Source organism: Syngnathus leptorhynchus, chromosome 6 (assembly GCF_054491065.1).
Source record: "Syngnathus leptorhynchus isolate UIUO chromosome 6, UIUO_Slep, whole genome shotgun sequence".
Classification (NCBI taxonomy): Eukaryota; Metazoa; Chordata; class Actinopteri; order Syngnathiformes; family Syngnathidae; genus Syngnathus; species Syngnathus leptorhynchus.
The window spans coordinates 479,253-503,990 of NC_141200.1; the positions used below are offsets into that span (position 1 = coordinate 479,253).

Below are 24,738 nucleotides of genomic sequence, written 5' to 3' on the forward strand. Positions count from 1 at the left end.
AGTATATTGATTGATATTTTGGAATTAGAATACCAGCATGCGTTTGATTGTGACAACAGCGCATCCCGAAATGAAGTGAATTTACTAACGTATTGCAGAACACTTGAAAATGAAGCGAAAATCCCACTTAAAACATGCATTTAGTGGCCATTTAATTAGGTGTCATCATTCTCAATTTTATTTTATTTTGAAAAGTGATCACTTTTTAACAATATATATTTATTTATTCATTTGAATGATAAAAGGATGATTGTAGTAGTTTGTACAACAAATGGCGTGTGACGTACGTAATATGTGTCGGTGGCACATTTGACCACACGATGTCGCTAGAGCGCTTCTTGCTTCTAGTCATGACGACGTCAGGTTCCGCTGATTTCTAATTCCTCCAAATAAATGAAGGAACACTCGAGAAAAAGAACAAGATGGTTACATTCCCCATATCTTCAACACACCTCATGAAGATCTTTCAAGGTAAGTCTTATGTTTTTCAACAAATATACCTTTTGTACATTGTACATTTTCATGTCCAGTTGTGTCATGTGTTTGTATTTCCAGTTGCTGTAAAGTAGAGGAAAAACAACATTTCAGATTAAAGGTAGGTCCTCATCATTTTTATTTTCCAACCATAGATTTCATCTTATTTTAACTTTATGAGATACGAATTTCTTTTGTGTGCGTGACTTGACAGTTTTTTTAGCTGCAAGCAAGCTTCTGTCGAGAGCAAGCCGTCGCATGCTAATGCTAACGCTAACAGCCTCAGTGGCAGGCACTTCGTCATTTTGTTTTTATTTATTTGTTTCAGAGAAACGCCACATCTCACCCCCAATTTTTGAATAATTGCCCTTCCAATCTAGGCGGAGTTTTGATGTTCCAAAAAAACCCCAAAAAAAACCATTTTTTGTGTCATCAATCCATCCAAATTGAGCAGTTCAAGTTATCAGTCATCTATCTATAAATGGCACCATTCAGGATGGATTGCACATTCAGCCTTTTCTGGTTCTTGTTTTTGTTACAGCTCGGACGACTCCACACTGCTTCATCCCTCGGGTCCGAGGTGCGACTTCCTTTTTGATGTGGCTAGGGCGGCGTTGACCATGGCTCGATCCAAAGATGGCCGGCGGCGCGGTGCGGCGTGTCGCCGGGCCCGCCCACCATTTGCTGACTTTGCTGCCGAGCGTCCATAAACGCTTCTTTTTTAATCGCGCTCTTCACCGCCTACTTCCTGTTCTGGCCTGCTCTTCATCCTCCTCCTCTTCATCATCTCCCCCAGTCCAGTCGTCACGCCGACCTGCGGGAAGCAAGTAAACGGGAGCGAGCGAGCGAGCGAGCGACAGGTTAGCATTTGGAGATTTGCTTCCATTTTCCAACGCCTTCCCATGCGAAGGAGCATTTTTCGTTCTTTTTTATTTGTGTGTTTGTTGTTTTGATTTTTGTAACTGTCGGTCCCTTCAGTCAGGATGCGTGTTGGTGTTTAACGTGTATTCAGGTTTGTGTATATGCGTGCTTGTGCGTTCTTCTGTTATTGTGTGTGCGTGTTGGTGTTAACGGCCGCGGCGTGCGTGCGCGTTGGCCGCCATGTTGTCCGGCTGTCTCGGTGACCTTTGACAGGGTGTGGATTGTGATGTTGCGCTCCCCAAATTAGCTGTTTTGAGGTCGCAGGTGCAAAAGTGGGCGTGGCTTCCCCTTCTCTGAGCAGCCACTTTGTTTTTTCTTGAGCAGACGCTGAACGACAAGAGCAGCCACCATGTCTGAGTGAGTCGCACTTCCTCTTGCATGGTTATTCTTATTTGATTGTTTTTGACATGGAAAACGACACAGAAAATGGTCATGACTGTTCTATGTCGATCGATTTGAAATGTTTCTCAGCTTTTAGGTCACCTCGAGAGAAATCATTTCTTACAACCCTTATGAAATGAAGTCGTTTGAAAGCACTCTTTGAATAGCTTTTTCAACCTTTGGACGTTTTCCACAGCTTTTAAAATAACTTTCAGAAAGATGCAGTGGTTAACCTTTAGCAACTTGAACGATATGATCGTAATAATTGACTTTTTGTGACGGCAAATTTGAGCTCACGCCAACTTCCCGTCGCAGGAAGAAGCTAACGTCCAGTCGCCGACATCATCTGAAGGTGATGTTAACACTGACGACCGTGCTAATGAAGCTAACGGTGTTAACCATAGCGGTGAATGCAACTGTCCCGCAGAGTTTGATGCTTCAGATCGCATTCAACTGGATCGAGCAGGAGAAGAAAGACTTGGAGGTGGCCAAGGAGGCCTACATGGCCGAGACCTGCCCCAAACCGGACCTCAGCGGAGACATGGCCAGCCTGCTGGTGAGATAAAGCAAAATTGAATGTTGTTAGTGCTCACGTTTTGGAATCCTCTCAGGACATCTGCAAAAAGATTCACTCAAATATCGACAAGATCGACGACACTCGCTACGACATCGAATCCAAAGTGCTAAAGATGGACATTGAGGTGGGTGACCCAATCTGCTGTGACCTGGCTCGCTAACTGTGGAGACGCCTTGGGTTCAGATCCAGGACCTGAAACTGAAGGTGGTGGAGCTGGCGGGCGTCAAGAAACCGGCGCTGAAGAAGGTGCGCATGTCGGCCGACGCCATGTTGCAGGCCCTGCTGGGAGGCAAGCACAAGACCACCATGGACCTCAGGTCCAACCTCAAACAGGTCAAGAAGGAGATCAAGGAGGAGGTCAGTCAGCAGCAACTCTGAGTCAATTTGCTTTCAGTTCATAAGCGCAAACCTGCTACGGTTGGCCTGCTACGGTTGGTCTGCTAAGGCTAGCCCGCTAAGGTTAGCCCGCTAAGGTTAGCCTGCTAACGCGCGTGTTGTGTCTGTGGCGTTGTCGTCCCCCTTTAGCCCACAGAGGCGGTCGGCGACTGGCGCAAGAACATCGAAGACAAGGCTGACAGGAAGAAGATGTTTGAGACCTCCTAAAACGCAAAGCAATAAATCTGTCAAACTTTTATGACCAGGCACTATTTTATATCGCATAACGTCCCAAAGGTATCCGTTTGGATAAGATTGAAATGGAAAGCTCTTCAAATTGGGGCAGGAGGTGTCCACGGCTTTCAAGTGGGCTGCAAATTGAAATCCCGGGTCCTTTCTTGAGTTCTGCGGCGTCAGCTGCGCCGGACACGGGCGGGGCCCCTCGGCTTGTATTTCAGGAGCCGGCGGGCCCATTGGCGAGAATGCGCTTCCATAAGCGGGACGGCCGCATTCTGTCCGCCTCCTGGCTGTCCGCCTCCCGTCCGGCTTCTGGCCGCCTTGTAGCTCCTGCGGCGCTCTGCGCGGGCCGCCTATAAATACGGCCGTCCTGGCAGCGGCTCCACTTCCTGCTCCTCTTCTCTTCTCTTCCTCCTCAGGTGAGTTGCGCCGGCGCCAACCTCGGCCCCGCAAACGCAAGTCAGTTCCGGCGCTGGCTGATTGTGTTTGTTCCGCTTTGGGAAAACACCAGCGAGGCTTTTTGAGGATGGAAAAGCTGCTGAGCGTCACCCTCAATGTGCTGCTTGGGGTCATTTTGTATTTTATTATTTGTTAATTTTTTTTTTTTTATTTTTTTTTACATTTTTTTATTTGTACAATTTTTAAATATTTTTCATTCATTTATTGATTGATTGATTTATGAATTCTGCTTCAACGCCTTCATTTTCGTGTATGACAAAGATTGCTGCATTCGAGTCAACCGGGGCAGAAGTCAGTTTTCGAAGAAGCTCTCCAAAGATGTCAATCATTTTTTCCTTTTTTTTTTGGACGAGCCTATTCTCAAAAGGAAAGACTTTCACAAAAAGCAAGTCTAGAAAGATTCACGGCCTCTCCGCTCCGCAAGAACCTTTGGAATCTCTCGGGACACGTTCATTGATTGCTTCCAATTGGACGGATCAAAAGAGGCCCGACTGAAAAATCTTTTTAGTCCGACGTGTCACCTGATGCGCCTTCCCGAAATGCCGCCGTCCGTCAAGCGGGCGCTGAAGTCAGCGTTTTGCCTTGCGTCAAGTTTCACGCTTCTTCTCTCCTTTCTGTCTTGCGGTGTGCAGCTGCTGAGACGTGGCACGGCACGGCACAGCACGCCAACATGTCGGAGTGAGTCCCGCCCGTCATGACTACTGCCCGCCACTCTCGCTCGGACGCTGTCTTGCGTCTGCCGCCTTGATTCTTGAATGTTTCTCTTTCGGCAGGAAGAAAATGACTTCCAGCCGCAGGCATCACCTCAAGGTGCCAACATTTTTTTTTTTTTTTTTTTTTTTGCTGGCCGTCATTTGCTCTTCTCTTTATTTCTTCTTGAATGTCGGCGCTGCAGAGTCTGATCCTGCAGATCGCTTTTACCTGGCTGAAGGATGAGAAGAAAACCTTGGCCGAAGAGAAGGAAGCGTACATGGCCGAGCATTGCCCCGCCCCCAACACGTGCGGCGACCATGCCGCGCTCATGGTGAGGCAAAGGCGTTAGCCTAGCGTAGCGTCGTCCGGAAACAAACAAGTTGAGTCGAGCTTTGTCGCTCTCAGGACCTGTGCAGGAAAATCCACGCCGCCATCGACAAGATTGACGAAGAGCGCTACGACGCCGAGGCCAAAGTCAACAAGACCAACAAGGAGGTAAGCCGAGGGAGGCGGGGAGAGTGCCGTAAGCCGCCTGACTCGCGCCTGACTCGCGCCCAGATCGAGGACCTGCACATAAAGGTGGTGGAGCTGCGAGGCGTCAAGAAGCCGGCCCTGAAGAAGGTGCGCATGTCGGCCGACTCCATGCTCAAAGCGCTGCTGGGCTCCAAACACACCGTCAACATGGAGCTCAGGGCCAACCTCAAGCAGGTCAAGAAGGAGGTCAAGGAGGAGGTGAGAAGCGCATCATTATTATCATCTCCATCGTTGCCTCAACCTTATTTTCAACGTCTGCTCGTGCGTTCAGCCCATCGAGGCGGTGGGCGACTGGCGGAAGAACATTGAAGACAAAGCCGACAGGAAGAAGATGTTTGAGGCTTCCTAAAGCTCTTCTTTGCTTTTTTTGCTTTTGTTTCTCATCACTTTCTCACACAAGATACACAATAAACCTTTCAATCTTGGGTCCATTTCTATTCATGTTTTTTCTGAACAGCAGCAATAAAAAAAATATTTTTTTTTTTTTTGAAGAATGAGAATTTTATTTATTTATTTATTTACATTTTTCTTTGTTTCTATTTATGGCGTCCATTGAAGAAAAGATTCCAATGTGTTATGATGTCATGGACGCGCCCTAATATGTACCTACCGCGTTGCCTAAAAATGGCAGCTCGAAACCCAAGTTGGTGACGGACGACTTGCAAGCCTTCTTTGCCATTTAAGAACCTCCGCTGCCCCCGCAGGCCGCAGTGCGAAGCGCAGCCTCACAAACAACAGCAACAAGGAAAAGCTTGAGCAAGAAGCGCAGGCGCTCCGCTCCGCTCCGCTCTGCTCTGGCTTGAGCAAGAACAAAAATTGTGTTTGTGTTTTTCTTGCGTGAACTACAAAATGTGAAAACGGTCTGTGTGACTTTTGTATATTCCAGTTCTTGCTCCTTCTCCATCTGCGACAAAAATGTACTTGGGCCGTGGCTCCTTACATGGTGCTGGTCTGCCAAGGTTCTAAGGTTTCCACCGCAATCTAACTTTAACCTTCTGGTGGGCCCGCCGGAGGGTGTGAGGAGACACCTCCGGGTTATATTTGGACCTTCAGCCCCCATCAGCACTTTTGGGCTCCATGCAGAAGTTTTACACCCGGAAGAACCACAACACAACCCAGACTTGGAGCTCCATTGAGCCAATCACGTTGAGCTACAACTTGGACCTTCCAGAGCTACACGATCATGGAATTTTTTCTGGTTGTTATTTTGATCCAAGAATGTTCGGGAATGTCATGTGCGTGTGTTCTTGGATGTTTGTTTCTGACTTGGTTTGGAGGACTCTGGTTAACGTGTTGGGCCAGGAAGAGCACGTCTGGTGGTCAAAACTTCCACGAGGAATTTCCTTGTGAGGCGTTGGAGCGCCCCCTAGGGAAGGGCACACCATGACGTCATTTGTAGGGACATGCCGCATATAGCCAGTGGAGGGCGTCTTTACTTGGCTGTGTCTGTCCCACACAATGGTGATGTGCATTCCAGTTCTTTCAAGCAAACTGAATCTTTAGAATCAGTTCACTCAAAGCATTCGAACAAACGAATCGTTCCGCTGTGACGTCACTCGGAGACTCCATTAGGTACACCGTCATTTTCAGGTGTACCTAATAACAGGCCACTTCATTAGGGAAAAATCATGATCAAAGCTTAAATGAAAGTGAAAAGTGCCACACCCGCCCTCACCCCCACTTTCTGATTGGCTGGTTGAGCTGTGACGTCACTCGGACACTCCATTAGGTACACCACCATTTTAAGGTGTACCTAATCACAGGCCACTTCATTAGGGAAAGATCATGGTCAAAACTTAAATGAAAGTGAAAAGTGCCACACCCGCCCTCACCCCCACTTTCTGATTGGCTGGTTGAGCTGTGACGTCACTCGGACACTCCATTAGGTACACCGTCATTTTTAGGTGTACCTAATAACAGGCCACTTCATTAGGGAAAAATCATGATCAAAGCTTAAATGAAAGTGAAAAGTGCCACACCCGCCCTCACCCCCACTTTCTGATTGGCTGGTTGAGCTGTGACGTCACTCGGACACTCCATTAGGTACGCCGCCATTTTCAGGTGTACCTAATCACAGGCCACTTCATTAGGGAAAAATCATGGTAAAAATTTAAATGAAAGTGAAAAATGCCACACCCAAACAACCCCCCACTTTCTGATTGGCTGTTTGATCTGTGACGTCACTCACGGACACTCCATTAGGTACACCACCATTTTCAGGTGTATCTAATAACAGGCCACTTCATTAGGGAAAAATCATGATCAAAGCTTAAATGAAAGTGAAAAGTGCCACACCCGTCCTCACCCCCACTTTCTGATTGGCTGGTTGAGCTGTGACGTCACTCGGACACTCCATTGGGTACACCGCCATTTTCAGGTGTACCTAATGACAGGCCACTTCATTAGGGAAAAATCATGGTCAAAATTTAAATGAAAGTGAAAAATGCCACACCCAAACAACCCCCCACTTTCTGATTGGCTGTTTGATCTGTGACGTCACTCACGGACACTCCATTAGGTACACCACCATTTTCAGGTGTATCTAATAACAGGCCACTTCATTAGGGAAAAATCATGATCAAAGCTTAAATGAAAGTGAAAAGTGCCACACCCGTCCTCACCCCCACTTTCTGATTGGCTGGTTGAGCTGTGACGTCACTCGGACACTCCATTGGGTACACCGCCATTTTCAGGTGTACCTAATGACAGGCCACTTCATTAGGGAAAAATCATGGTCAAAGCTTAAGTGAAAGTGAAAAGTGCCACACCCGCCCTCACCCCCACTTTCTGATTGGCTGGTTGATCTGTGACGTCACTCGGACACTCCATTAGGTACGCCGCCATTTTCAGGTGTACCTAATCACAGGCCACTTCATTAGGGAAAAATCATGGTAAAAATTTAAATGAAAGTGAAAAGTGCCACACCCAAACAACCCCCCACTTTCTGATTGGCTGTTTGATCTGTGACGTCACTCACGGACACTCCATTAGGTACACCGCCGTTTTCAGGTGTACCTTAATGACAGGCCACTTCATTAGGGAAAAATCATGGTCAAAGCTTAAGTGAAAGTGAAAAGTGCCACACCCGCCCTCACCCCCACTTTCTGATTGGCTGGTTGATCTGTGACGTCACTCGGACACTCCATTAGGTACGCCGCCATTTTCAGGTGTACCTAATCACAGGCCACTTCATTAGGGAAAAATCATGGTAAAAATTTAAATGAAAGTGAAAAGTGCCACACCCAAACAACCCCCCACTTTCTGATTGGCTGTTTGATCTGTGACGTCACTCACGGACACTCCATTAGGTACACCGCCGTTTTCAGGTGTACCTTAATGACAGGCCACTTCATTAGGGAAAAATCATGGTCAAAGCATAAATAAAAGTGAAAAGTGCTACACCCGCCCTCACCCCCACTTTCTGATTGGCTGGTTGACATGTGACGTCACACGGCCACTCCATTAGGTACAAGAAACTTTTTTTGCCAACTTTTCTCAATGTCTATGTGAACGGTGTTCCACCCCAAATGTGATTTTTTGAGCATTTTTTGGAATTTCTATACTTTGGTGGTGGTTTTGTCTTCTTGCGTTTGCTGGCCTGTAAAAGGGTCGGCTTACTCACACGCCGTATACGAGTCGGGACACGACGAGCGAGCGAGCGAGCGAGCGACAGGCGACTTGCTCGACCACCGAGAAGTTGTTTTCATTCTTAAAATAAAAGAAAAAATGTAAAAAGATGATAAAATGTATATCATTCATTTTTGTGGCTTAATCCAAATATTTTGCTTAAATAAGGCAATTTTATTTCTTTATTTACATCTTCCTCTAACTTTCATTTGATATTTCCACAAATGCATTTTGGGTGAAAGACTGTTGAGGTGCGAACAAACATGAAATAGCGACACCAAACCAAACGAGGAGAAGAAAAGCAACCCCAACAAACCGGTCTGTTTTCACTTGCAGATGTCGGGGTGTCGTTTGGGCACCAGGGCTTTGGGGGATCATCTTTCACCCAGAAGGATGGATGCTGAGCTCTTCTCAATGGAAACCACATGTAGGACAACAGACGGGGGGATTGCGTTGGGGGTGATGACTAAACCCTGCCTGCCCTCGCCCCCCCCCCCCCCACACACACACCCCCTCCCACCCCCGACATTCCCGACACGCCACGCAGGGGAGGGAACAGAGTGAGCGAGTGAGTGGCAACAAAAGAGCCAACAGCGTGAAGGTCCTAAGAGAAACGAACGGCGGCGGCGGCTGAGGACCACTCCAGCAGAGCACCAAGAAGAAGCCTGAAGATGTCCAAGGCACTGCTGAGGAGAAACTCCAGCAGACAAAATCTCCAGAACCTCATCAGGTCAGTTCCAATAGGAGCCTTAGGCCAGAGTTTGTCATCATCGGCATGGTGATGATGACTTGTGGCCTCCAAAGCTCTTTTGAACTCATTGACAGCATGATGTTGCTTTTTTCACACAATATATGCAGCATAAAAAAAAAAAGTCTCCAAAATCAATTCTGTCGTGTGGGACGCATCCAGGTTTTCTGGATGTTGATTAATATTTGCGGCATTGCTGGGATTACTGGTGGATTTTTGTGGGTCACAAAGGTTTTAGGGTTTCGGGGATTTGGGATGCGGATAACAAACATGTTGCGCCGCCACCGCGGTTTTGACACTCAGTGCCTCAGAGAAATATGACGGATATAGTTTTTTTTAATAAAAATTCCATCATAGTACATGGAAGCTGGCAACTTTGTGTGATGTCATCACTGAGCGCTGTGTCATCAAAATGAAAACAAATGGAAAAATAAAAAAATTAATTCTGAAGAAAAATTGTAAAAATGAGGTTGAGCTGGCAGCTTTGTGTGATGTCATCACCGAGCGCCGCGTCATCAAGACAGCAAACGGTGAGTCAGTGATGTCATCATTGAGCTCGGCGTCAACCTGTGAGTCGTGCCTGGGAGGTGGCGGGGCCAGGGGGGACTCAGCCATTGACTGGTCAAACGCTGCCATGGCTCCTTGTGATGATGTCATTCCCAACTAGGAAGCTTGATGTCATGCCAAAGGAATGTTGCAGGAATCTTTTATCAGACTGCTTTTATTGTGAAATGCCAGCGAGTGTGTGTGTTTATCTCAGCACGGGGATGATGTCATCGTTCAGGAAGCAGAACAGTTGTAAACAGACTGCGACCTTTGACCCCCCCCCCCCCTCTGAGCCACATGCACACACACACAGATAAACGGCTGAGGAATGTTATTTTTGTTATCAGATTGATTGACAAGGGACTGAGTTGTGACCCCTCCCCCACCCAAGGTGTGTGCTTGCTTTTCAAAGTTTTTTTGGGGAGGTGATGTTTGCATGTAGCACTCAAAACATGACAAATGCTGGCTGACAAGCCTGGACTTGTCATGATATCATCGGCCTGTAATTATTATTTGCATCGTCGTCGTCATCGACGTTGCATCCGATGACAACACGTCTTTGAGGACTCTTCTCGCTTCTCTCACCGGTGACGTCTTTTCACGTCCGCCAAGAAACAAACGAGCCCTGACACGTCGTAGACAAAACGAGCAGGTGGTAACCTTTTTTTTTTTTTTTTCTCTGCATTTCGGGCGCCTTCCTTTTGTGTTGGCGAGACTGGAAGAGTCACAGAAAGACAAAGATAGTTCTATCGAGACCATAATGATGATGCTGTGCGGCAGGTTGACAACGCAGAGGAGCGTGGAGGACGCCGAAGAAGCGGAACGCGAACGCAGGAGACGTGCCCGAGAGCAGTCGTGTCACAGGAAGGCTGACGCGGAGTACGCCGCCGCCGCCGACAACCTCCACGTGTAAGTCATCCTCGCACGCAAGCATACGCGGCAGCTGACGTGACACAACTCCCAAAGAATGCAGATGGCGTCGCATCTGCCGAGTCGTCCGTCGCTCGTCGGTGACCCGCAACGCTGACGGGCGACCGGTCCGGGCTTTGTCATTATCAATCTCTCGAAGTGATTGACTTGTGAGCGACCATTCCGCTCACGACGTCACTTCTTCTGCCTCCAGATTGGATGGCGCCCCAAAGCCTGGTGGCTCACCGTCGGTGGAGGAGGACGAAGGATTCAGCGATTGGACGCAGCGCAGACAGCAGAGAAGACATCAGCGGGAAGTCGGACGGGACGAGGAGGAGCGCAACGGCGCCGCTTACAGGTCGGAGCCGAAAGACAGCGCCGCCTCCTCCTCCGGCACGTCTTCTTCTTCTTCATCCACCGGCGTCCGGTGCGAAGCGGAAGATGATGACGGTGAGCCGAGGCTGGAGACGGACGCCAGTCAGGTGAGCGGCCATTTTGTCCCACCGGCGTTGTGAATTCATGTCCAAATTCTGATTGCGCGGCTTACGTTTTGCATCCAGGTGTCATCCGCATCCAAAGCTTTCCTTCTCGAAGATCGCGAAGCGGTGGGCGCCCAACAGGAAGTGACATCACAATCCAGCAACCAATCAAAGAGCAGGTACACGCTAGCATGCGACAGCATTAGCGTTAGCACGTGAGTTCATTGCCGTACGATGCGTCAGGAACGGCCAGATGGACGCCGTCTTGGAGGCGGAGCGTCGCCTGGAGAAGATCCGGCTGGGCCTCCAGGAGAAGGAGAGCCAGGAGCTGGAGGAGCTGAAGCGACGACACGCCCGAGCCGAGCAGGAGCTGGAGGAGCTGGCCAGGAGGAAAGAGCAGAGGAGCCGCCTGCGAAGCCAGGAGGAACGACGGCGACAAGACGAACAACAGCAGCGCCTCGCCAAGGAGGAGGTGAGCGAGACGCGTCTTAGACATTGAGTCGGGACGGACAGCTACCTTGCTGCTTTGGCTGACCATTGGCTTTGGATGCCATTGACAGGAGGAGCGGGGCCGCATGAAGGAGGAGATGGCCAGAAGGCGGACGGACGCCGCCCAGAGGATGAAATTGTTGAGCGGCGGCGACGCCGACCAGGTCTTCAGCCCCATCAAGACGCCAACCCACAAAGTAAACAGTGGCCTGTGACTTTGGTTGGGATAATTGCCTCATATGGATTCGATAACAATTTAAGCGTGACTCGTCTTGTGACTTCCAGCTCACAGAGCGGACCGAGTCCCTCAGCCGCTCGCTCAAGAAAAGGTAAATGGCAGACATTTTGGCTTGCTTCTTTGTTTTAGCGCCATAACGGCCTTCTGGTTGTTGTCTCGGGTTGGTCAGTAACAGTTTCAAAAAGACGCCGGCGCCCGTCCTCGTCAACAACATCGACGACATGAAGGAGCAGTACGCGCACGCTGTGGAGGTATGCAAAGGCTAACCCTAGCTTTAAACCCTACTTTGAAACCCTGAATCTGGTTCCAACCCTAAGATGCATTTGTGGGTCAAAAAATGAATGGCCGCTCTTTGTCCAGAACTCTCAGGAAGCGCGAGGCTCCAAGGCCCCGCTGGTGGACCTTCCCAACTCTCTGGAAGCCGTCACCTCCAAGAAGAACTTGTTCGAGGGGCGGAGCGCCAGCACCCCCAAGACCACTTCCTGTCGGGTAAGCGAGGCCCGAGGCCTAACCGAAGCAGGCACCCCGGCCTTTTCAACTCGCAATATGGCAACAATTGTATGGACCAATCAGGACACCGACGGCTTCAAGGTGGGCGTGACCGACTTGATCAGCCAGTGGGTAAAGGGCCAAGACGGCGGTCGAACTCTGCAGAGCCGAGCCGCGGTGAGTGACGACGTGTCTTAACAAAGTAAACAAAAGTTGCGCTAATGCTAAGCTAAGCGCTAACTGACAACTGCGTCTTGTCAGGATGTCAAAAGTGGAGCTGTAATGCAGAAGAAGAACATGTGGGAGGTGATTGGAGATTCATCAGGGAGTTGTACCGCAAATATCAAGGTAACACCTGCTAATGCTAACACGCTAACATACGCGTTCTTATTGTGCTTCTTCCGTGTGTTCTCGTCAGGGCTCGGCAGCAGCGAGTAAGAAGTACACGTTTGTGGTGACGGGCCACGGCAAGTACGAGAAGATCTCCGTGGAGCGGGACCACGCCACCGACGGAATGTCTGGTGAGAGAAGTCGCACGCTTTTTGAAATCCCTAAACCTAGTTTAGGGTGGCACTTTTGAAGTCGTACACAAAATGGACAAAACTTTTTGCCTGACTGCTTTATTTTGGTGTCCCTTAGGAGGTGAAGGTATAAATTCAGATTGGGATTTTTAAAAAATGTAAGACAAGCGCACACACAGCAAATAAAAACCATGCAGGGCGAGAACATTCCTCCCGGTTCATCTTTTCAAGCGACCTTCGAGTTTCTTAACGTACCTTTGACACAAACGCTCGCTCTCCTTCTTTCTAGAATCGATTCCGTCGAATGCAGAACACAACAACAAAGCAAGTCAACGTTAGCGTTCTCTCTTTTACGACATCAAAATCGTCGTCAGCATCGAACTTGTGGAGACGAGTAGCACCGCGGTGAACATTTGGAACAAACGGGAGCCTTGTTCAAAGATCAAAGCTTTTTAATGGCAGGACAAAGGTTAAGTCCAAACAAGCAGGGCCAGCCAGGACTCGGCCACTACTTGAGGCCTGGCGCTTCTGATACAGCAGCAGCACTTTCACTTTCTATACGCTGTGGCCCTTCTGGCTTCCCTAAGAGCTGAAGCCTCTGGCCGTTCTGTTAAAGTCTTTTGGTTCGTCGTCTTTGGCCTTGCGTGTGATCAGACCCATCTCAAACACGGTGGAGAACTTGGTGAGGGGTCTGGACGCTGCCTCCTTCAGCTTCTTGGCGTCAAACTTGGGGCGGAAGAGCAAGATGGGCAGCCGGTGAGCAAAGGACGGGATTTCCTTGCCCTGGGTCTTTTCGTCGTCCTTCTTCTCCTCCGTCGTCTGCTGCTCTTCCTTCTTTTTCAGCTCGATCTGGTGCATGATGTTCTCCTTGCTGGAGAACATCTGGAAGAGCACGGCATCCCACATCTTGGTGGCATTAGGTGGTGTGGCCCCGGCGGTTTGGATCCCCTGGCTCTGGTCCGGGCCCGCTCCCTGGTTCTGCGAAAACGACGGCTCCTCCTGCTCCACCACCATGTGCTTCTTAAGTCTAGACCAGCCACTCAGTTTGGATTTCAATGCCTTTGGCTTCTGGGTGGTTTGAGGCGACTCGTCAGCTTTCTTGTCACCGATTTTGTTGTCCTTATCTTGACTTTGGGGGGATGTCGCTTTGACCTTCTCGACCTCTGAGACTTTCACCGACTCTTCAACCTTTGCCTGATCTTGATGTTTGGAGGGCAGGACTTTGTCTTTGCCAAGAAGCTTCCTGACTGCCTTCAAAGGGTCTTTCTCAGGAGTGGGAGGAGCTTGTTTGGCTATCTGAGGTTTTGGCATGTCTATCTTCTGGTGGACAGGAGTTCTGTTGTCTGAGGTTGGCGGTGTGATGTTTGCTGTTTTCTGGATCTGCTCTTGGTTGTCTGGGAGCGATGGAGGAATCATCTTTGCCTCTGGTTTTGGTGTCACGACTGAGGTTTCGGGTGTCTGGGAAACAACAATCATGGGAGTTGTTGGGGGGGCAGAGACCTCTAGTTTCAGGGGTGCTTTGGCTTCTATCAGTTCTCGGTTTGGTGTTTTCCGTTGGGTGGCTGCGGCCTCCTCTTGGCTTGCATCCTGAGCTCCTGTAATCCCAAAGGCCGGTGTGTGCGTTTTGATTCCTCCGTAAGCGGCGTACTCTCCGGGCATCAGTCCACGGTAGGCAGACTTTGATTTGGGCCCGACTAGAGTCGGGGTCTTTGATCTCTGGAAGGCTCCACTGTGCAGCGACGTTCCATATGTGGGCGTTCTTGGTCTTTTAAAAGCCGGAGATGAGTTGAGCAGGCGGGAGCCCTCGTAGGTTGGAGTTATGGGCCTCTGATACCCAAAGGTTGTCACTGCAGATGTTAGCTCAGCTGTGGGAGTTCTCCTGGTCAGATCGGATTCGGATTTGGACTTTGTCATGGTCTGTGGAAAGCTGGCCTGGGCCTCTACGTGCGGATCCGTGGCAAGCGAGTAGATCTCGGGAGTCTTGGCTCTCATTTGGGGGGTTTTGGACCTCTCTGACTCCATCATCATCGGTGACACTGCAAACAAGAGAGGGTTGGGTCTGGAAACCTCAAAGACGGGGGTGGCGGCACGCTTTGCCGGGGTTCTGGGACGCTCCGTGAGGCACCTCGGTGATTGCATTTCCCGGGTGGGTGTTTTGGCTCTGGTTTCAGATGTGGGCGTGGCTCTCCTGATCTCGATGCTCGGAGCCGTCGCCGCGTTTATCTCGATTTTGGCCGTTTCGCTCCTCACGTCCGCGTTTGGTATTTTGGCGTTGACCATAAGATCGGGCGTTACGGACCGTTGCCACGCGAGGCTGGCCTCTCGGTTGCTTTCAGTGGTGACGGTGCTCCCGATGGCGGTGAGGGCGACCGTGTCGTACACGGGCGGCGTCCTGGATGTCTCGTAGTAGGACGTGCTGGCCGTGTACAGGCGGATTTGGGGGACCTCAAACATAGACTTGGGAGATTTGGAAGGTTCCGTGGCTTTGAATGTCGGATGAGGACTTTTGGGCTTGACAAACTCAGTTAGCACCGTCAAAGGGCGGATCAAAGCCTGAGCTCCTTCCGCCGGATACCAGGTCGGATTGGGGCTGGCCGGTTTTGGCTTGGTTGGCGGGGCTACGGCTAGTCTGGGAGTTTTGGGGAAAAGACTTGAATCTGGGGCTTTCAACTCCGGAGGAGGGACGGCGGAGGGAATGGGCTGGACGGGCACCGTCTGAGCGGGCGGTGCGGCGCCGTGTTGCGGGTATTGCGGCTGAGGTGAGAACCTGGCGGCTTGAGAGAAGGCCTTCCGCTGAGGGTAGGGCGACGCCACATGCTGGTAAAGCGGCCGGGCAGCGAAGCGATTTGACTGATGGCTGGCGTAGAACGCGTAGGGCGCCTCTGGAGTTTTGGGCGGCGTGGAGCGTTCGCTGCGCTCAAGGTCCGGGCTGGCTTCGTTGACCGGGGAGAGGCTGGAGCGGAAAGGGCCGGCCACCTGCGACGCCTGCGGGCAGGTCTTCTTTTTGGCGCTGCGCTTCAGAAGCTTCTGGAGACGGGCATTGTCTTTCCCGGGCTTAGGGAGCAAGGGGGGCGGGTACTGGACGGGAAAGAATCCAGGCGGGATGGCTGCGCTGTAAGCGACCGCCATGAGCTCCTGAAGAACAAACCACAAGAAATGTGTCATTTGATTTTGTTTTGCTTCCAGATTTGTGTGATTCCTGATGCGGTCTTCAGCTTGGACCAAGGCTGGCCTAAGCCAAGACTTGACTTCACAGCTGCACTTGTGACATGTTGTGTACGTCTTTGTTGCCGCCGTGCGCCATCACTTCCTGTTTGCTGCTGCTGTCACCTTGCAGTCATTGAGTCCTTTTGTTGTCGTTGTTGTGCTTGTACGAGTTTGTACTGCCCTTTTCTAAGTCAGGTTAAAGTTGTTTTTGTACTACAACTATTTTGCTTTTTTGAAAGGCATTTTTTCAAGAATAAAGTTGTATATTTGCCAGCTTAAAAAGCCATGTTTTCAATTTTTGGGTGAATGGAATTTTATGGGAATAAAATGAAATTCTATTTCTTTTTGTCAAATTGGCTGATTATATTTTGCTCCAGCCAGCCAATCAAAATGAGGAACTGAGAATAATTGAAAATAATCAAAGAGTTGAACACTGTAAAGAATCAGCTGCCACTACTTGGTGAAATGTAGGCCAGTGACCCCCCCCCCCCCACTTAAAAGCCTCCACCCGACCCCCCTCCTTTTAAGGCACTGGAAGGTTGGCGTCTAAAGTGGAAAGTGTAATAATAGCCGTGTCATAAAAAGTTGTCATGGTCCACAATCACCTAAATGGACCCAAAAAGACAGCCCCCCCCCATTCTCTTACTGGCTTGTGAGTGGTGGCTTGCGTGCAGCAGACAGGTTCCCCTTCTAGCAAGACAAGTGCACAGGCAGGAAGCTTTCAAATCCCCCCCCCCCTCAAAGAGCAGCAAGGACGCAGTGGTCCCACCACCCGAGAAGAAAAGTGGCCTTTACCTGGTGCAGCGGTGCTGGGTGGCGGCCGTCGGTCCGGGTGCTGCCTGCTTGTTGCAGCCCGGACTGTCAAAGCGGCTGCTTGGCGTTTGCGCCCCACTCGCCCCCCACCCCCTTAGCCTCCGAACGCAAGGACCGCTCGCCATGACAGTCCCAAAATAAACGGAGTGACAGCAGCGGCCGAGCGGGGCGCAAATCTAAACCTTAAGTTTCACCTCCCCCCTCCCCTGCAGAAGGCCCACAGCTCCACTGTGATACTCCAGAATCATTTTAGCCATGTGACGTTAATTGTCGCACGCATCAACGGAATGTGCAGCGCGGGTTACGTCACAGTTGTGTCTTCTATCCTGATCCAGGATCCAAGGGTCCTGATCCCAAAGACCCCTGTGTTGCATAATGTTATCTCACCTGGCAATTTGTTACGTGCAAAGATGCGATTTCATGTTACAGTATGTATGAGGTTGTGTGTTAAATTACACGAGGTTCCGTTACGTGCACTGTTAGGTCACATTTCATCTGGTCTAGACTTTTCTGCGAGATTGGGAGGGAGACAGCTCCTGTGACATTGTTGGGAGTTGTTGAGGGCTTCACGGAGTGGATGTGAAATGTTACTCCAGCACCCCCTGGTGGAAGATGTCAGCTCTGTCAGGACGGGACTCACAAAGCCACTTCACACACTAGGAAACTTTCGGGCATCCATCAATTTAGAGATAGATTTAGTTCATTGTGATGAGAAAATCGAGAAGGTCCAATGATGCTGCGAGGAGAATGTTCAGGGGAGAATCTTCAAGAACATTGAAAGGTTGCGAGGAGAACATTAGGAAGACAACACTGAGAGGAGAAGACCAGAACATTGCGGGAGCAGCTGTTGGAGCATGAACTTCTTCTTCTTGCTCATTGTGAAATGTGCTTGCCTCATGCCGTGTTCTCGGAATAGCCCGACAACACGGGTACCGGTGCACTGGGTCTTGGCCAAACTTGAGCCGGCGGCCGGCGTCTCCTCCTCCTCCCCGCCCGAGCCCTGGCATCTCCTTATTGAGGACCGGGAGAAGGAAGGAGTGGTCGCGCCGCAGAGACTGGCCCGCCGCCAAAGGGGTCCGCCCCGGCCCGCCCTTCGAACCAATGAGAAGGTGCGACGGATCGAGTGTCACTATAACAGAAGAACAAAATCAGCGCGGCAAGTTTGCAGAACCTGACAGCCGCTCTGCGCCAGCGGGGACCTCCACGCTTCACACTTCTTCCTTCTTTTCTTCTGCTTAGCTCAGGTAAGAAAGTCCAAATCCCAATCCTAATCCAGGTTCCTTTGGTCCAGCAATTCCAAACCAGCGTGCCCAAAGAGCTCCTCAGTGTTTTGTGTTGCCTTATTCATTAAGTTCTGCCTCCGGTCCAAATGCGTTAAGGCAAGCCAGAGCGGATCAGGCCCATGTTATGAACAGAAAAGCTGTCGGTCACGTTCAGCGGGAGGTTCTAGCGGCACCGCTCTCCGGAGTGTTGCTTCTGCGGGAGCCGTCGGTCCACTGTTGATTTTGGTTTCGTGCTTTGTGTTGTCACCTTTGGAACAGCGATTGGCCAACATGGCCGCCCGCTGGTGGCCAACATGGCCGCCCGCTGGTCTGTTCAAAATAGCTCGGCAGTGACGGGACATTGTGATTTCCCAACGAGAATGTAAACACTTGCAGCAGACATTGTTGATCATTATGATCCGTGTTGGATCAATACCATTGATGAGGAATTACGACATCATTTCCGGTGGCCTTTGGCATTCATCACTGGCCATTTCAAAAATAGATGCTGACTTTTTGCAGATTTGGAGGTTCTCAAAGAGCCTTCCATGTTAGGATGAGTTCTGGTAGAATTTTAACGCTTGCCTTGGACCGGTCTTCAACTCCTGTGTTGTCTTTGATGTTGTGTTATGCCTTAGATTGTTTGCAAGGTGTCAGTCAACGAAGACGTTCTCGCTGAACCTCCAACACCGAGGCCTTCTAACGTGTTGGCACAGTCAAAGCGTTTGTTTGCTTCTTGAGAGATCAACAGCAGATGGTTGTGACAGTTCAGACGGTGTCATCTTCCCGGGTTCCACATCGCAGTGAAGCTGCGAATGGGCGTGGCACGCGGCCACATGGCGGCGGGATCAACACTAGCGGCCAGAAGGAACGGCAACGATTCTTCAGATGCGTTCCCGTCGACGTCGTCGGGGGATCTGAGGTTTCTTCTGAAAGGCGAAGTCAGCGAAGATCGGTCGGGTCGGGACGAGCGTGATCGAAGGAAGCCAGCGGACGGCCGCATAAGGCGACGCCAGGTGGAAGGACGGCGGACCTCCTCCAAGGAAGGAAACAAATCCCTTCGCGGCATTCCGGGAAACCCGAGCCGGGCGGCGCACAGCTGCGACTCGAAATAGACGGCGAAAGGCGATAATGGGAATAATGTGTGCCTAAGCTCCTCTGCTCATTGGATCAACTCTTCACTCCATCACTCACACGTAGCATCCATGATTCCATGGGACCGCGATGCTCGTCCCGTTGGATCAAGTGTTGCCGGGCATGCTAATCACGCTAATGCTAATTACGAGCACCGTGGCGTATAACGCGACAGAATTCCAAAGACTTTTCCATAGCCTTCTATTCAATGATGTGCTCTTCTTTGATTGGCTGTAGCTAAGTTGAAAATCACAGCAAGGATGTGAGAGCGCACATATGGTATTGACATCTTTCTGTGCTGGGCTCCCGTTTGATTGGGCAAACCGTTGCTAGGCAGGCTAAGCACATATGATAGGACGCAAATCAAGAAGTTGGGTTGTATGGAAAATAATCAGGATCTGATGTGATATTATTGTATGATAGGCCAAAGCATCGGTTGTTGTTGTCGCTGGGGTGGGCCCACTTGCTGTGGGTGGAGTTTAGTGCGCTGGGTCTAATTTTAAAGCGTTGACAATTTTTGCAAACTCGAAACTTCTGCCATGTGATACCTGCTGAAGCCCTGCAAATTTTTTACTGCTTTTGGTTGGGGCGGGCAGGAGGTGGGGGGGGGGGGGGGGGGTGGGGGGTTAAATGTGTGTGTGTGTGTGGAGGGGGCCGGGCTGCTTTCAGTTATTTTGAAGCCGAGCTTTAAATAAAGCCAGCTCGTTGCTACGTCGCAGCAACTAAAGCCAAGACGTCTTGGGCTTTGTATGTGAATTACACGGCAGAATAAATGCGTTTGAGTCAGTTTGAATATGTGATCTCAACTTTTTGATTCGCAGGGTGAAACGTCCACGTTCAACATGTCCGACAACGAAGAGTAGTAAGTTTCTTTAAGCTCATCTTGTCCTTTTTTTGTTCATTTGGTCCCCTGCTGTGTTTTTTCGCGTCCCTTTTTGTGTTCTGATCTTATGTCTTCTTGTGCCCCCAGCGATCAGACAGAGGGTAAGTAGTATCCATCATCATGGGCTCCTTTCTTCCTCCCCGCGCCACCGCCACCATCCTCGTCATCATCACAACGGTCCTCAGTCATGTGTCTGTGTGCGTTGTCACTGGCCCCGTCTCGGCATGACGGCCGGCACGGATCCCGCCGGTGTACCCGCGGAGTTTTACCGCGGCTACCCGTGGTATCTTTTTTGTAAATGTCCTTCTGCTCCTTCTCTTTCTCGGACCGCCACGAAGAGTACGATGGTAAGCCCCTCCCACTAACTCTCGCTGACGTCTTGCTTTTACGTCACGATAAATTAACCCCGTCGGAGCACGAGCGGCACTCGGACGCCGTCTTGTAACACCTCTTACAGCCTGCGGGGGTCCTCCACACTTACTGTTCCTCCCCTAAACTTGCTGTCGGTTCTCAAACTGGGCTCGGCAGGCGCCCTGACCTCACGGCGAAAACGTGACGAAGTTCTGACATCAAAATCAACTTGTCACTTGTATGTCAAGTCCGAATCTCGGAATAAATACAACTTGCTTTTTGTGAGATAATTCAATTTCAAAAATACATCATTGGTCTTATAAAAGGTGATTATTTTTTTAACTGGCGTTAGGAATGTAAAGGAGCCCTCGGGGGGGAATCTTCCCGGACCCAAAAAGTTTGAGAACCCAGCGCTAACCTTCCTTCTCTTTGCTTCCATTAACCGCACGTGGTGTGGCCGTAGCGGAAGAACTAGTAGAGGACTTAGAGCCGGCCTCCGAGGCAGAAGCTGAAGTAGAACCTGAATCCCAGGCAGAACCTGAAGTAGAAGCTGAACCCCAGGTAGAACCTGAACCAGAACCCGAGGTAGAACCTGAACCAGAACCCGAGGTAGAACCTGAACCCGAGGTAGAATCTGAAGCGGAAGCAGAGGATGAGGCTGAAGGTATGTGGCATGGACGGGGGTGCGGGGCAGGGCTATTCTATCATCCTTTAGCACACTGCAATGTGCGCTCCAGTCATGCTAAAGCTAACTTACCTTCCTTTCACCTCTGGACAAAGGCAAATAGCTAACTTCACTTGGACATTCATATTGATGGGTGATTTTCATTTCTTTGGAATTGTTTTGTTGTTTTTGTTATTTGAAAAGTGACTCATGGTAATCAACATGAATCCTGGTACAGACATGCTTTCGCAACTTCTCACAAATGGCACCATTTCAATTCAACAATTCTAATATTGTTGTCGATAACATGAATTGATTTACAAAATTGTCTGTCCAGTAATCTGATGACAACATCAATCACTGGAACTCGAGCTTTGTTTAATGATCTGATGGCAACAAATCCTAACCAAAACTCAAGCTGCAGTTTTTTTTTTTTTTTCTTCTAATTTCGTTGATGATGTGATGGCAGAGAATGATCGTCGCCATCGAAATTAAAGCTGCTGTCTTTCTTGTAGGAAATAAGTGGCTGTTTAGCTCATCATGTAAGCGAACAAAACAATCGGACCTCAGATTTGTTTTGCCTTGGGCGAGCTAATACGCTAACAATCTTAGCCGTAACGGTAGCGCTAATCACGCTAACAGCACTAGTCGCCACGTAGATGATTGAACGTCAATCATCAGCACAACATGGATGCCATCATTTTACATGAGCTCTATTAGCATTTAGCTCAAGTTTGCTTGTTGAACTTTGACTGCGCCTCAAGAGCAAAAGCTAACACTTTTATTTTCTATTCTGCTTTTGTTCTGGACGCTTGCTGCATGCAGAGGCCTTTGAAGAGGAAGGTACGTTCCTTTCACAATAAAACGACATATTTCAACTTTGGAGCTTCGCACAATCGTGCAGAAAACAGCTAGCGGAGGGGGAAAAAAAAGGGTGAAAGAATAAGAGACGCGAACGACGCGCCACCACCCGCTCGTCAGCTGCATGGCATGAAGCGGCCGGCCGGTGGGAAAGAGAGGACCCTTGTGATCATGTGACCTTGCCTGACTCGTAGACGGAGAAGACCACGACGACTTTGGGGGTCAAGGCAACGAGAAAAACCACACACGTTTTGTTAGCGCTGAACAGGAGGATCATTAATAACACAGTGAACCCTCGCCGGGCCACGGGTTGATATAAAAAGGCTCCAAACATTTGAGGGTCAATTGTCAATCGATTAAGCTCGACCCAAATCTTGCAAGTGGGCTAACGTGGCAGCCATGAAAAATCTGTCGGGTGTTTTGGCGCCATCTTAATGAACTGTTTACACACATGAGAAGCAAATGACGCTTGCTGCAATTTCGAAGTTGAGTTCAACATCATTTTTGTCGAGTTCCACCAGCTAGCTTAACGCTAACGTAATAGCATTAGCATTGACGTCACCCTACTTGGCGTCAGTCATTTCTTGCGAGGGTTCACTGTCATCAACTTTTAATACGTTTGCACTTTGTCCCTTCAAAGTCTAATCACCCATTAAACATTTGAGTGCGTGAGAGACTATTAAATCCGTTTGGCTTCTAACAGCATTAAATGTACTTCTTCCCTGCCCCTCCCAACCTGCGCCGCCATCTTGATTTGCGTCCCTGCAGAGGAGAAGCCAAAGTTCAAGTAAGTCACCCGACGGATTGAACCGTCCCTTCGGTTCGTTGCCAAAGCGCACCGACCAACGCAAACGCTCGTTCTCGTTCCGTCCTAGAATGAGCGCTCCCAAGATCCCCGATGGCGAGAAAGTCGACTTTGACGTAAGTTGGGAGCAGAGGTGAGACTCGCTGAGTCACGTTTTTGCCGAAAGCCGGAATGACGCTTTCAAGCAGGTCCGGTGGAGCCTTGTCAAATGAAATACGCCCTTAGTCAGTGTCGCTAGCGCACGGCGGGCCCCGCCCCGGTCTGACCGTGATTTGGGTGCGTTCAGGACATCCAGAAGAAGCGTCAGAACAAAGACCTGGTGGAGCTGCAGGGCCTGATCGACGCCCACTTTGAGCACCGCAAGAAGGAGGAAGAGGAGCTCATCGCCCTCAAAGACAGGATTGTGAGTGCGGCAAACATTAAGATGGTCTGGAGAAAGTGACGCTCATGTGACCCAAATTCCCGCAGGAGAAGCGTCGCGCCGAGAGGGCCGAGCAGCAGAGGATCCGTTCCGAAAAGGACAAGGAACGTCAGGCCAGGCGCGAGGTCCGTATTCCATACCCCCGCCCTTCGAGCCCCACCCCCCCACACCAAAATGCCAAGCCCGCTCTCGGTTGTCTGCGCGCAGGAGGAGCGTCGCATCAAGGAGGAAGCGGACGCCAAGAAGAAGGCCGGCGAAGAAGCCAAGAAGAAGTCTGCTCTGACCAACATGGGATCCAACTACGGCAGCCACCTGCAGAGGGTACGTGTGACTCTTCATCATCCCAAGAATTTGGCCAGCCAGCGGCACTCACACGGCCGGGTGCGACTTTTGTCTCCGCCAGGCGGACCAGAAGCGCGGAGGCAAGAAAGAGACGGAGAGAGAGAAGAAGAAGAAGATTTTGGCCGCCAGGCGCAAGCAACTCAACATCGACCATCTCAACGAGGACAAGCTAAAGTCAGAAATCCCGCGTTCGTGACGATGATGGCGTCCATATTGTGAGCCTACAGTCACGCTCGAGCCACCTTTTGTGTTCCAGGGACAAGATCAACGAGTTGTTCGATTGGATGTGTCAGCTGGAGTCGGAGAAGTTCGACCACATGGAGAGGCTGAAGAAGCAGAAGTACGAGGTGAGTGTCACCAAAACAGTCCGGCCCCATCAAAACCAAAAAGGAAACAACACCAAAGGTGTTTTTTTTTTTCTTCACCCCGTCAGGTCACCACCCTGCGCAAGAGAGTGGAGGAACTCAGCAAGTTGTAAGTAACGCCTTTGCGTGGCAGTATGTCGTACATACAGCGCCGCCGCTGGTCGGGAGGACACATTACACCAGGTTTCTACACACATCAATGCAAACCAAAAGCAAAAACGGCTCCTAAAGCGTTTTCATGACATGCTAGAGGAGACAATAATGCCGCACATTCAGCTCCATGTTCATGTCAACCTATTTATATAAGATGGATCCAACATTATGAATAGCAGCGTATAGGTTTAAAGTGAATCACAAAGATGCTAACGTGGCTTGATTTGTGCATTGCACAGCAGCAAGAAGGGAGCCGCCACCCGCCGAAGGAAGTAGACGCCACGCCGCTGCTGAAATTATTCTAGCTGAGAAGACGCATCACGTCGTCACGCTGAGGAAGCAACGTTATCGCAAGCCGCTAGCAACTAGCTGCTAACGATAGCAATAAAAACATGTTGGACCTCCATGCTCTCTCGACTGTTTGGTTCTCAGTATTTTTGTAAATAAAGTTTGACTCTTCAAGACGACCTTTTTACCCCTCTCGTCATTCTCCAACGCAAACAGGAAGACTGAGGCTAATGTTTAAGAAGCGCCTATAGGAAGCTAGCAAAACAGCTGAAACTTTGCATAAAACTACGATGTTGTGTACTTACGAAGGGCTAGTTAAAGTCAATAAAAGGAGAGCAGAACTCACCAGACGACACATTGCAAGTTGCCCTGACCCAGTCCGAAAGGTTCCGCTCTAGTGTCTTCTTCTACAAAAAAAAATTGCGCGCGCGCGCGTCCGTCAGTCAAATGGGTCTGTGTGGAAACGGCTCCTTTTTTTTTTTCTAGACACCG

General features: G+C 49.9%; 5 protein-coding genes across 9 annotated transcripts; 4 read left to right on the forward strand and 1 right to left on the reverse strand.

Moving 5' to 3' along the window:
- Positions 1–349: 349 nt before the first annotated feature.
- On the forward strand, positions 350–3,194 carry LOC147055005 (troponin I, fast skeletal muscle-like). 3 transcript variants are annotated; one of them, XM_085914310.1, is made up of 10 exons: positions 350–471; positions 556–595; positions 1,016–1,054; positions 1,271–1,334; positions 1,720–1,752; positions 2,092–2,128; positions 2,204–2,332; positions 2,388–2,477; positions 2,537–2,710; positions 2,879–3,194. In XM_085914310.1, exons 5-10 carry the CDS (start codon positions 1,745–1,747, stop codon positions 2,954–2,956), a joined length of 516 nt encoding a protein of 171 aa, XP_085770436.1. In that variant the 5' UTR covers positions 350–471; positions 556–595; positions 1,016–1,054; positions 1,271–1,334; positions 1,720–1,744; the 3' UTR covers positions 2,957–3,194. The 3 variants fall into 3 exon arrangements, with proteins under 3 accessions (XP_085770436.1, XP_085770435.1, XP_085770437.1); XM_085914309.1 differs by having other exon boundaries at positions 1,016–1,334; positions 2,879–3,193; XM_085914311.1 differs by having other exon boundaries at positions 372–471; positions 531–595; positions 1,016–1,334; positions 2,879–3,193.
- A 412-nt stretch (positions 3,195–3,606) lies between these two features.
- LOC147055006 (troponin I, fast skeletal muscle-like) lies at positions 3,607–5,056 on the forward strand. The gene is made up of 6 exons (XM_085914312.1): positions 3,607–4,102; positions 4,198–4,234; positions 4,320–4,448; positions 4,523–4,612; positions 4,676–4,849; positions 4,923–5,056. Exons 1-6 carry the CDS (start codon positions 4,095–4,097, stop codon positions 4,998–5,000), a joined length of 516 nt encoding a protein of 171 aa, XP_085770438.1. The 5' UTR covers positions 3,607–4,094; the 3' UTR covers positions 5,001–5,056.
- A 3,815-nt stretch (positions 5,057–8,871) lies between these two features.
- Positions 8,872–16,172, forward strand: lsp1a (lymphocyte specific protein 1 a). The gene is made up of 13 exons (XM_085915175.1): positions 8,872–9,008; positions 10,353–10,481; positions 10,696–10,963; positions 11,042–11,139; positions 11,204–11,432; positions 11,521–11,646; positions 11,735–11,778; positions 11,857–11,938; positions 12,048–12,176; positions 12,261–12,353; positions 12,438–12,524; positions 12,595–12,697; positions 15,884–16,172. The coding sequence occupies exons 1-13, from the start codon at positions 8,950–8,952 to the stop codon at positions 15,898–15,900; spliced, it is 1,464 nt and encodes a 487-aa protein (XP_085771301.1). The 5' UTR covers positions 8,872–8,949; the 3' UTR covers positions 15,901–16,172.
- Positions 12,793–24,658, reverse strand: prr33 (proline rich 33). The gene is made up of 2 exons (XM_085915174.1): positions 24,593–24,658; positions 12,793–15,832 (listed from the first exon to the last, which is right to left on the reverse strand). Exons 1-2 carry the CDS (start codon positions 24,602–24,604, stop codon positions 13,280–13,282), a joined length of 2,565 nt encoding a protein of 854 aa, XP_085771300.1. The 5' UTR covers positions 24,605–24,658; the 3' UTR covers positions 12,793–13,279.
- On the forward strand, positions 17,861–24,425 carry LOC147055009 (troponin T, fast skeletal muscle isoforms-like). Of its 3 annotated transcripts, XM_085914432.1 has the most exons (12): positions 17,861–17,961; positions 19,935–19,975; positions 20,084–20,097; positions 22,641–22,659; positions 22,748–22,793; positions 22,964–23,080; positions 23,146–23,223; positions 23,306–23,419; positions 23,502–23,614; positions 23,697–23,787; positions 23,874–23,914; positions 24,198–24,425. In XM_085914432.1, the coding sequence occupies exons 2-12, from the start codon at positions 19,956–19,958 to the stop codon at positions 24,232–24,234; spliced, it is 690 nt and encodes a 229-aa protein (XP_085770558.1). In that variant the 5' UTR covers positions 17,861–17,961; positions 19,935–19,955; the 3' UTR covers positions 24,235–24,425. The 3 variants fall into 3 exon arrangements, with proteins under 3 accessions (XP_085770558.1, XP_085770557.1, XP_085770559.1); XM_085914431.1 differs by lacking the exons at positions 17,861–17,961; positions 19,935–19,975; positions 20,084–20,097 and adding an exon at positions 20,280–20,343; XM_085914433.1 differs by lacking the exons at positions 17,861–17,961; positions 19,935–19,975; positions 20,084–20,097 and adding an exon at positions 21,537–21,553.
- Positions 24,659–24,738: the final 80 nt, after the last annotated feature.

Coding starts and splice junctions, on each gene's coding strand:
- LOC147055009 (XM_085914431.1), top strand. CDS start 20,295: ATGTCCTTCTGCTCCTTCTCTTTCTCGGACCGCCACGAAGAGTACGAT. Junction 22,794..22,963: donor GCGAGAAAGTCGACTTTGAC/GTAAGTTGGGAG, acceptor GGGTGCGTTCAG/GACATCCAGAAGAAGCGTCA. Junction 23,788..23,873: donor TGAAGAAGCAGAAGTACGAG/GTGAGTGTCACC, acceptor TCACCCCGTCAG/GTCACCACCCTGCGCAAGAG.
- LOC147055006 (XM_085914312.1), top strand. Junction 4,235..4,319: donor GCCGCAGGCATCACCTCAAG/GTGCCAACATTT, acceptor TCGGCGCTGCAG/AGTCTGATCCTGCAGATCGC. Junction 4,449..4,522: donor GCGACCATGCCGCGCTCATG/GTGAGGCAAAGG, acceptor TGTCGCTCTCAG/GACCTGTGCAGGAAAATCCA.
- LOC147055005 (XM_085914310.1), top strand. Junction 2,333..2,387: donor GAGACATGGCCAGCCTGCTG/GTGAGATAAAGC, acceptor GAATCCTCTCAG/GACATCTGCAAAAAGATTCA. Junction 2,711..2,878: donor AGAAGGAGATCAAGGAGGAG/GTCAGTCAGCAG, acceptor GTCCCCCTTTAG/CCCACAGAGGCGGTCGGCGA.
- lsp1a (XM_085915175.1), top strand. CDS start 8,950: ATGTCCAAGGCACTGCTGAGGAGAAACTCCAGCAGACAAAATCTCCAG. Junction 9,009..10,352: donor AATCTCCAGAACCTCATCAG/GTCAGTTCCAAT, acceptor GCTGTGCGGCAG/GTTGACAACGCAGAGGAGCG. Junction 11,779..11,856: donor AGCCGCTCGCTCAAGAAAAG/GTAAATGGCAGA, acceptor CGGGTTGGTCAG/TAACAGTTTCAAAAAGACGC.